Raw genomic sequence first — 11316 nt, forward strand, 5'->3', positions numbered from 1 at the left:
GAGGTCACATAAGAAAGTTTACAGCCTGTTCTTCACAGGTTTTAACGAGCATCTAATTGAGACAGGCCTTTATTTGTCAAAATGTGCAGCCACACCGAGCTAGTAAAAGGGACTGTTTTACGGCGTGTTCTCCAGAAAAGAATGAAAAATGTTACTTCTGTTATCTGCTAATAAAGATCTGAAATAATAAATGGACGTTGAGTTGAGATTCTTCTTCAAACTTGATAAATTCACTTGTTACTTTGTCGTTATCACTTATTTCTATTAACTTCTCGGTGCTCTGTGTGTGTTTTTAGCCTCTGTTTCACTCACTTAACCAGACAGGTCTGACGTCATTAACAGGTTTGTCACAGTGGAAACTGGTTTAAAATGGGTGCGCATTAAACTGGTTAAACTGGTAGAGAAACTGGTCTGACCTTCACATCGCAGCGCCGTGTTTCCCTCCGTCTGTTTCCTGCAGACGCAGCAGAAACGTTTCTTCTGACCCGCCGGACCGAAGCAGTGAGCGACGGGGACCTGCAGGCGGCAGCAGAGTGAAAACTGAAGCTGATGTTTATTTAAGCACGACGACGCGTTAATCCTGCTGCCGGGAAATCACTGGACGCAGCTGTGCATGCTTTTCATTCTTCGTTTTTTGATTATTTTGGCTGTGTTCATGCATATAGAATGTATTTTGGTAAAATTTTGTATTTTTGTTTAATCTGTGCATTTCCAGCTCAGCTCCTACAATAAGTCTAAAATATACTGTGGAAACTAAATTGTTACATTCAGACCGTTAAGGTCAAAACATACGCCTTTGAAAACCATTCAAACTGACATTTTGGATCCCACACACACCAAAGCATAAAAACATGACTTATTATTTCTAGGTGTCATTGTGGGCTTTTGCCTTGGAATTTGTCATTTTTACTATTTTCCGCCTGATGACGTACGTTTTAGCATATATGACATATGGAGAATATACATGCTATTTGCAGTAGGTGCACTTTCACAATCAATGTTGCTGCTAATCATTGACGTATCCCAGGTTGTGATCATCCAAAAAAATCTACTTTGCATGTAGTATGTTGAAAATAATTTTTTCTATGTGATTTTTTTGTCATCTAAAAACTTAGTGGCATCATAACAAAAACCTGCCATTTAAAGGGTTAAAATTTTGAAAATTAATGAATATTTGATATCTATGATTAGGACTGATGTTGGTTAAAAAAAAACATAATAATAAGTTAAAATAATATTCATATAAATTATATTGATTCTTGATTCTGAAAAGCGCATTTTGTGCACAGAGCGATACAGCTGTGTAATATTAAAGCGTGCCAAAAGGGTTAAACACAATTGATGAGTTAATTGTTAGAATAATGATCTAATCGAAAAAAGAATTGTTAAATCGAGAAAAAAATAAGCCTTGGTGTGCTTTGACACAGTCTGTGCATGAGGGTCACAAACTGTAAGAAAACGTCTTATTTTCCAGGTCAGGACAAAGAAATAATGACTGAATGAATGATCGTCTCAGCTCATAAATTAAAGGATCAAGTGAGGAAAACAACTGGCGTCCACTCTGTTACGGCTTCATGTTCACTGTTGGCTTATCGATCGCTGCAGCAGTTAGTCAGGCTCAATGATCGCTGCAGCGTCGATCAATAAACATCATGTGGGACTGCTTGTTTTACTCACCCGCACCAGAGACGGAGTCATGCAGGAGCACGGTGAACGCAGCGTCTTCAGGCATTTCTCGTGACACATGAAGTTACACACTGCAGGACAGAGAGGACAGACAGAGAGGACAGACAGAGACTGCTGAGCAAGGCACCAACACTGTCAGGTCACAGGTTTGATTCCCTCCACATCAACAATACTAACAACCTGAACTTCATTGTGTTTGCTTAAATATATCACAACACATGAAAAAAAAACTGGCCATGTTTCATTTTGTCCACCTCATGAGGAACTGCTGGTTACCAAATGTGGACATTTACAGCTTTGTACCCACAATCCTTTGCAATCTGAGGTGGTTTGGATTACATCATCTTCAGCTTTACTGAAATCCTCACCTCATAATAAACATTAACCCTTTAAAACCTGAGGGAGTTGATTTCTCCCAAAAACATGGATAGAAAGCAATGGTCAACTAAAGAATAAATTACTCAAAATAGGACATTAGTTAAAAAATAGGAAGAAAATTACCTGACAATCAGTAAAAAAAAAAAGTTTACTGAAAAAAAGCTAAGAAAATTGCCTAAAATTAAAAGAAAAGAACAAAAAAACAAGAGAATTACACGAAAAACTACACCTATATTAACTGTTTGAAACTTAAGCAAACTGTCAAGATTTCTTTCAAAAACATGGGAAAAAGGCAATGAGCAATGGAAGACAAAAAAACCCCCATTTAAAAAAAAAAAAAAAAAAGAAATTACCTATAAATTTGTAAATAAGTACATTTAAAAAGACAGATTTAAAAAAACAACAACAAGAAAACAACCTGGGAAATCTTTAAAACAAAATTAAATTATTAAATTACAATAATTCTGTGACACAATTTTAAATACATAATTATTATAATTACAAATATAGTAAAATAGAAACAAAGTTTTAGGTGATTAACCCTTTGGAACCTGGAACGACATCAGTTTTCTCTTGCTGTGTTTACACAGCTTTGACCAGAAAACTATATTTGTGATTATTATTGTAATTATTCTTATTTTTTTATTAAATATATATATATATATATATATATATAAAAAATTTAAACTTTTTTTTACAAAATCTTTTTTCTTTTCTTTTTGGGGGACAATTTTCTTGTAAAAACTTGCACTTGATTTAATTTCTCAGGATATGTGTTGACATCACAGTATAAAATAACATGTACCATGACAGACAGTTTTATCCATGTCACTTTTGCATGTTGCATGCAGAGAATTCCCACAGACAGTACTAATGTGTCATTGACCTGCAGCTCAGAGATTGTCACAGTTTCGTCATTTAAAAAGAGGAAACTTTTTAATCTTTTTCTCAGTAAAGTTATTTAAAGAACATCTTTATATTCATGCGGCAGGAAACTCTGCAGAGTTAAACACAGAGTTCGAGGTTCCTTCTTTAACTGTTTTAAATAAAGGCTTAAATGTTCTGTGATATCATGAAACAGATGAGTGAAAATGCTTTTAAATGAAGACACTTGCGGAGGCTTCAGCTAAACAAAAGTACGATGAGGATGTTTCTCCACCTCGACCGCTCTGCGAGCTGTTGAAGTGTTGTTCAGTTTGTGTTGTTTTGTGTCTGTTGTGGTTAACCTCACATGTTCACTCCGGACAGTTTCACAAACTGAGCTCGTCAAAAACTCTGCAGTCAAAAACAAATCATCAGACAGGTTTACTTCCTCTAACACGCCATGAAAACGACTGATGGAGTCTGAAAACTAGCAAAGACTAGACAAGACTTTTTTTTCTAGCTTTTACTACATTTTGTATTTTTTTCATCTGTTTTATTTTATCAGGTATTGTTAGTAGTTTTAAACACATTTGTAGTTTTTAATCAAACAAGGCATGTCTTTACATGTGTTCATTCACGACTCTTTAGCCAACTTAATGATATGAGCACTTTATTGTTTTTGAACTGTTTTATGTCTTTTTTTTAAAGAAAAAAAAAAGTTTATTTATTGTTATTGTGTAAACTGCAGCATTGAAGAAACTCAATTGTATTCTCGTGTATGCTGAATATTGTACATGGTTAATAGACCATATATTCTACCCTGAACCTTTTTGTATTTAACATGCCTGCCACTAAATTACTTTCCCTCTGAAGATGATTCAGATGAAACAAAAACGTGGACACATGCTCTGGTAAGGGATAAACATTTTTCAGTTATCTAAGCCAGAAGGGTTGAGCACCACTTATATGAATGAACTACTTTATCTGGAGGTCAGACTCTGAGTGAATGCACCTAAAATGCCGTAATAATCCCTCATTATACAGGAAATCTGTGTGCACAGCGTGAGCACAGTGGGTCAGAGTGGAAGCTGTGATTAAGGTTCACAACAACAGTTTGCTTTCGATTTATCGTCCGAATAACTTTGTCTTACATGAAGGTTTGTTTACAGCCTTTCAGACTTATTAGTACAAAATTATTATTACTGATACAGGGTTCCCATATATTTTCATGAGCAAAATTTCAAAAACTTTTCAATGACTTTTCAAGGACCCAAAATTATATTTTTTTCCTTCCCCACTTGCCCCAGGTTTTTCAAACACATCACCTTTTGCACACCTATTTGCACATTTTTTTCTTTTTTATCGCGCTTTTTAATCTTTTTTTTTTGCTTTCTGTACATACTGTTCATATCTTTATTATTATTGTTACTTTATTTTATTCTATTCTATTTTATTCCGTGTTAAGTGCCTTCCTTTGTATATATATTTGCATTATTTTGCCTTATTAATGAATATTTTATTCAGTTGCTGCTCTCTTATTTGCTGCTGTTACTAAACAATAACCTAACGGGATTAATAATGTACTCTGTACTATTCTGACATAATTTCAGCAAGCTGGCACGCAGTGTTGGGGAAAACTGCTGCATTTATGCGATATCGGAAGGTTGTGTGCTTTGAGGTCGTAAAGTTGGAGCAACGTGGAAGCTAAAAAGAAGATGGTTTGCATTTTAATGCTAAGAGCGTTGAGGTTGATTGCTGTTTCCTGTTTATATACATTTTTATATATTATTTTATATATTTAAATATTATATTTTTATATTTGATCTAGGTCACTATGCGTGGACAGCAGATTACACTGATTATACTGTAACTAGAAATCTGTAACCTGCTGCATTTCTAAAGTAGGTTCCTGCTGGCACAAACATTAAAAATGAAGAAACGTACGAGATGCTAAACAAAACATCACACATATAAGCAGCAACATTAAACAGACAGCTACAAAAAATAAATTTGCCTTTATATTGCATTTTATGGACATTATCTACTGACAATTACTGTGAAATTTGTGAAACTGCCTGAATTTTGCAGGTTTTTCATGACCATGGGGACCCTGCTGATAGAAATGATGGACAAAACTGCCAAAAAAAAGAGCTGGACTGAGTGTGCAGCTGCAGCTTCCCCTGAACGTCAGGAATCATTCAGAGATTTGGTGTTTTATTTATAATCTAATGTATATGAAATATTCACAGGCAGACGAAGCCCTCTGATGACATCACATGTTCCTGTTAATCCAACTCGACGGCTTAAAGAAGAAAACGTTACGTAATCCAGCTGAGCAGCAGCAGAGTTGTTGTTCGGCAGCTTTTAATGCATTTGATCCCGTTTGTTATGATGGTGATGATGATGATGATGATGATGATGATGATGATGATGATGATGATGATGGTCATGTCTCTGCTGGCTGCCACACAAACACGCCGCCTGTTGCCATGCCAACCCGGGGAAAGTAAATCACGACTTGACTGCAGCTCTGATCATGGACAACCAGTGTGTTACTGGGCAGAGTGGTGTGTGTGTGTGTGTGTGTGTGTGTGTGTGTGTGTGTGTGTGTGTGTGTGTGTGTGTTGGATGAGGTTGTTTTGGATCTGCTCTTCAGTTCGCCTGCTGAATTCACGATGAAGTCGTGCTTTGTGAAAAGGAGAGGAAAAAGTGGTGGCAATGAAAAGAAAGAGGAAAAAAGGAAAAGAAGAGGATATAAATTAAAAGAAGAGGAAGAAGGGAAGGAATGAATAAATGAAAAGAAAGTGGAGGGAAGAAAAGGACAGCAAAAGGAGAAGAGGCCCAGAGAGGATAGAAATAGGAAGAGGAGGAAGGAAAGATGGAATGAAGAGGAAAGTAAAGAGGAGGGATGAAAAAAAAAGAAATGTAAGAAAAAGGAGGAAAGGAGAGAAAGGGAATGGGGAAGGAAGAGGAAATGAAAGGAATGAGGAAGAAAGCAATGTAAGGAAGGAAAATTTTGGACAAAAAAAGGAAAAAGGAGGAAAGGAAAGGCAGAACATTAAAGGGACGGAAAGGTGCAGAAAAGAAGAGCTGATCCTCTGAAGCCTCGAATCATCGGTCAGAGACCTTCAGTCGACTGAGGGACCGTTCACATGGAAACACTTCTTGCACGAAACCTTAAACTCTTGTTGTAGTTTGGCCTTTTGTTCACACAACAACTTTTGACTCCGAGTTTCAGAGTGTGATCTTTTGAAAACGCCGCCCCTTCTGTCGCGGTGCAAACTGACGATGATCCTGTGAGAACGCTGACGTCACGGCCGCACGTCACGCGTGGTGTTCTTCTATGAAAGGTTACAAAGTTACACTGCCCATTACTGGCCTGGCATACATACTACAGCGTTTTGTGTTGTTTTTGTGGATCCATTTACATGTAGTTCGTTCTCACAGTGGTATCATATGAATGCAGTTTGTTTTTTTAAGCGCAAAGTAAAGACATTTTTTACTCGGGTAGTTCTTGTCTAAACGTGGCCTGAGATTGCTTTAAGTCAAACAGTAGGTTTTATTCTGTGTAGTTTACCTCTGAGGATGTTTTAGTCCCCAGATTTTGGTGCGGAGTGAGCACTCTTGACCTTCATGCTACTCTTTGGTACAGGGAGCTGCAGACATGCAGGCAGCAGCACAGAGGTGAATCTGCAGCTCACAGCAACTTAATACGACACAGTCTCTTTTTTTATATATATATCTGCCGTTTGCAAGAAATGTTGTTTGCGACCTGTTATTGGCTTGTTTGCTATATTACATGAGCGCTGCTGTCACACTTAATGTCTCACTGAACCCGTTCAAATATTAAAACTTTTTATGGAAAAAAAACTGAAGCGTCACATATTTGTATTGAACAGCCAAATCCGATTCAACTGGCTTGATTCTGACTTGGGTACAGCAACAAAAACACGAAAGAAAAGGAGAAGAAAATGGAAAGAATAGGAGATACAAGAAAGAAAAGAAGAGAGAGAGAGAGAAAGGAACGGAAAAATAAGAGGAAATTAAGGGAATGAGGGCTATAGGGCTGGGCAAAATCTACAGTATTGTATCATATTGAGATATGAGACTGTATATCGTCTTAGACGTTGGATATCGTTACATCATCTGGAATAAATGGTGTTTTTTCCCGGATTTTAAAGGTTGCATTACAGTAAAATGATTAACTTTTTCTCAAATTATTACAGTTCTTTTTATTTTAACACTTTCCTTTACCCACTTAGTCATTATATCTACATTACTAATGATTATTGATCAAAAATGGAAATGTGTTAATATGTTAAGATTTTTTCAAAGTACCAGTTCTTATTCCTACAATAACGTCACATCAAAGAGGGAATTTGGTTTAAAAAATGTTTGAATATTTGAGTGCTTTTGAGAAAATTTGAAAAAATCAAGATAATCATAAATCATGTATCGAGATTAAGCCTAAAAAGTTATTGCAATGTAATTTTCAGCCCATATCATCCAGCCGTAATGAAGACAAAAGGACGAAAAGGGAAAATGGGAAGGACAGAAAGTAAAGAAAGGACAAGCCAGGAAAGAGGAGGAAAAGAAAGGAACCAAAATGGAAGAGGGAGTAAAAGGAAAGAAAATGGAAAATAAAGACTGGAAGGAAAATTAAGGGTGAGGAAGGAGATGACATGAAAGATAAGGTAAGAAAAAGAAGGAGGAATGAATAAAGGAAGTCTTTCGGGTTGCTCGTGTCTGCAGTTGATGCATCTTTCAGTGGAAGCAGAATGAATTTGGTCACAGAAAAAACACTGCAGATCAGCTCCGTGTCAAAGGACTGATAAATAAAATCTGATAAAGAAAACAGCACCACCTGACTGCAGCTGAAGGACACACCCAAAATCACCGTGTTCAGGGTCACCTGCAGCTGCAAGGACACCGGGGCTGGTGGTTCAGTTCCCACTGGGACCATAAACCAGTAGGTTATATGCACTTCTGCATGCCATGAGTTCAAGTTTGTTAGAAATAATTTAAACACACTGCAGACTATAATACTTCACGTAAGGTCCAATGGGACATCAGGTAAAATGGGACAAATAAGGTTTTACATCCTGAGCTCTTTATATTCCCAGCCAGTCACCAAAAATGTTATTGCACTGTTATTATAAATGTGCTTTACATAAAACCATAATATTTTATTGAACTGAGATAGCTAGTGTGAGCACACAAAAGTTTCAAAAATCCTCTGGTGACAGAAAGTTGATTATCTCATGTCAGTAATAAGAAAACTGCAGTGAAAATAATAAGGGCATAACAACAGAATGGATGTAGGATGTCGTATTACTTTCACTGTTTGACTTACAATCAATATAATTCTACAATACGATTTAGTTTTTATGAGAAAAGGTTTTGACTGAATACTTAATAATTCAGGTAAAATGGCACATTTTTCTAGAGTAAAACCAGCATGTTTGACTACCAGATGCTATCAAATTATTACTGAAGCTAATTTGTGCCATCCTGTCATATTACAGATATTTTTGGTGCTTTTAATCACTTGAAAAAAACATTAAATATGATGCCGTGAACTAGGGGTGTATTGGTACATTTTAACAGCGATACATGGTTGGCGATAAAATACAAGAATGATCATTTAGAGCTGTACGATACTATACGATTCAATGATTAGAAATCGATATGCTGGGGGTAACTTTTTTTTTTTGCCAAAAATTGCCTATGTCTATGCAGCGGTAGTAGAGGCAAAACACAGGAAAAGCATGATACACTGAACTTAACAAACATTCAGTGCAAGGCCTCATTTTAATGTGTGTGAAATAAGTACCTGGATACTGGAAAGAAGAGATCTAGATTTAGTTTTTTGCAAGCGAATCAGAGAAAAATCAACATATTAGTTTAATACAACAACTTTATGGTAAGTTGCCATTGTATTTGATCTTGTCTCTGCATATTTTGCAAACAGCAAAAACCACAAACAGACAGAAAATCTCTCGCTCTCCGTTTCCCCAGTGCTTCCCTGCCATGATCCGCAGAGAAGCACCTGGTCAACAGTTTTATCTGAAGCTATGCTGCTGACGCTACACGCACGAAGGTCGGAGAATATAGGAATCAACCAGAGTAAAGTTTAGAACTATTCACAAAAATACATCCATGTAACAACCTATTGTCATTCCAAATACAAGGTGCAAATTCTTAGTATTGATAAAATCTATTAATGAAATGAAAAATGATTTTAGAGCGATACAAGCTGCACTAGAGGTACGACTTACTGTTTACCCATCGGTGTAGTATGACCACCGAAAATAAATCGATGCATCGATACCATAAATGCATTGCTACGCCCCCACTGTTAACTTATGTCAGCCATAATACTCCAGAAGAAGCATTAATTGTTACACATAGATGCATGACCATTGTAGACAATATGGCACCAAAGAAACAGGCAACAAAAAAATGGGATAAGCATGGCAGAAAAGTTAGACTTTTTAAATAAAAGTTACATGAATGATTTACTGAAGTAATAACTGAACTGATAAATGGATTGGACTAAAACGCATGATTTTCCCACTTTACGTGACCGGCTGTCCCATCTTACCTGGACATGTCTTTGGTGTGAGGTTTGGGTACTTTAACTGTGTTTGTAAGCTCCTAAAATATTTTACTGATCATCATATACTCTTTATAGAAATACAGTGATGCAACATTGCAAGTTCTTAAAGCAAAACCTAAGGTAGTATTCAGAGTTTTAGCTAGTTTTCTTGGCAATGTACCAAAATTGCATGATTTCACCTTATGCATGGCAGGAGCTCAACTTTTACAAATTAATAACAATACACTGCAGAGTATAGTACTTAATGTGGTCTTACCTTCACAAAGGAAGCCGATGAGCCCCCAGATGAAGTCGCTGCAGCTGTGGCAGAAGGTGGGTTTAGTCAGGGTGACTTTCTTGAGGCAGTGGCCCGGTGCGGAGCTCTGGTACTTGGGCCGGAGACCGGGGGACTGCTGCGCCCTCTTCTTGCCGGTCAGGGGGCTCGATGTCCGGCAGTCCGTGGCGTCAGGGTCCGCCGGTCTGGCCCGTCCGGAGTCCGCCATGTCCTCCTACACACAAACTCACTGACAGGAGACGGGGTGTGACCGGGTTCAGTCGTGGTGGAGAAAAACCCTGGAGCTCTAGAAAATGTTCCACATCCAGCGGCGAGACATCCCACCGGGCCGGACACAGTGGCGCAGCCCGGCCACAGGGCGCCGTGCTCGGTGTGAGTCCCGGACTCCCCCTTCTGCTCCCGAAGCTAATTATCCAGGTCCAAAAATACAGAGTAAGCAACCAGGTCACGACTTTGCGATCCAAACGAGATTAGTTTGCTAACCCCCGGTGGAGACTCATCCCACCGGCTGGACCCAGCGGTGCCACCCAGTGGTGCTGCCCGGCGGAGAGGGCGCTGCGGTCGGCGTGCCCCCCACAGCCTCCCGCCACACAGGAGAGAAAAATATTCAGCTCCTGAAATATTAATCGTGTACCCACCTTTTTAAAGCACAAAACTGGTGATCAAAAGGCGCGATACTGCTCGGCTTTCAATCCTTTTTGTCGTTTTCTCACGGTGGAGATCCGTCCACCACGCCGCGATCAGAGTCCCTCCGCCCGGAGACAGCGGTGCCACCCAGCGGCGCTGCACCGAGGAGAGGGCGCCGTGCTCGGTGTGACTCCCGGAGCTCCCCGCCTGGGAAGCCGGCTGAATAAAGAATGAATTATCGATCCGGTTGAGGTGGATGCTGAGTGTGAAGTCTTTGAAATGGATGTTATTTTCAGTCAAAGCGCTCAGCCGTGCAGCCCTCAAACATACACGCCCAGACCCGGGAGAAGGACGCGAGAAACCGGGTGAAAAAACGTCCAAAACCCGCCGCAGGGTTGGAAATTAACGTTATTCAACAAGTGTGAGGTGAGTCGGAGAGGGGACTGCTTTCATTTTGGGTTTCTTCTTCCTTCTCCAGGGCTGATTCTTCTTCCGCGTCAGAGTCTCCAACACTGATTTACTCCTCCTCCTCCTCCTCCCTTTATCCTCGCCTCCTCGCCCCCTTTCCTTCCTTTCCTCTTCACCCTCGAGGTTTCTCGGAGTATTTCCCAAACATTCAACCTATTTTCTGACACCTTTCCTTCCCCCTATTGCTTATTTCCTTTCTCTTTCTCTTTACTCACCTCCTTCCTCGGTTTTTCTAGAGAATGTCCTTATTTGTCTTTTTATATTTGGACCCTGAGAGCTGGGTCATTTCAAACATTCATCCTTATGAAAGTCCTGTGACCAACAGCTTGACTTTATTATCTCACATACATTTTATGTTTTTGGCCATGTTGCCTTATGTCACAGGGACTGTAGTGCAACA

The 11316-nt window shown here is 38.9% G+C and overlaps 1 protein-coding gene across 1 annotated transcript in view; it reads right to left on the reverse strand.

Annotated features, from left to right (window-relative positions):
- The window catches only part of dgkq (diacylglycerol kinase theta), a 28967-nt gene extending 17936 nt beyond the window's left edge, over positions 1 to 11031 (reverse strand). The window contains exons 1-3 of the mRNA XM_088080768.1: positions 9804 to 11031; positions 1678 to 1757; positions 417 to 516 (exon numbers count right to left, since the gene is read on the reverse strand). Of these exons, the coding sequence (XP_087936894.1) occupies positions 417 to 516; positions 1678 to 1757; positions 9804 to 10029 (406 nt within the window). The 5' untranslated portion in view covers positions 10030 to 11031. The remainder of the gene's footprint in view (positions 1 to 416; positions 517 to 1677; positions 1758 to 9803) is intronic.
- Positions 11032 to 11316: the final 285 nt, after the last annotated feature.

The sequence above is a fragment of the Plectropomus leopardus genome, chromosome 8 (genome assembly GCF_026936395.1).
Source record: "Plectropomus leopardus strain MGB_pleo_1.0 chromosome 8, ASM2693639v1, whole genome shotgun sequence".
Classification (NCBI taxonomy): Eukaryota; Metazoa; Chordata; class Actinopteri; order Perciformes; family Serranidae; genus Plectropomus; species Plectropomus leopardus.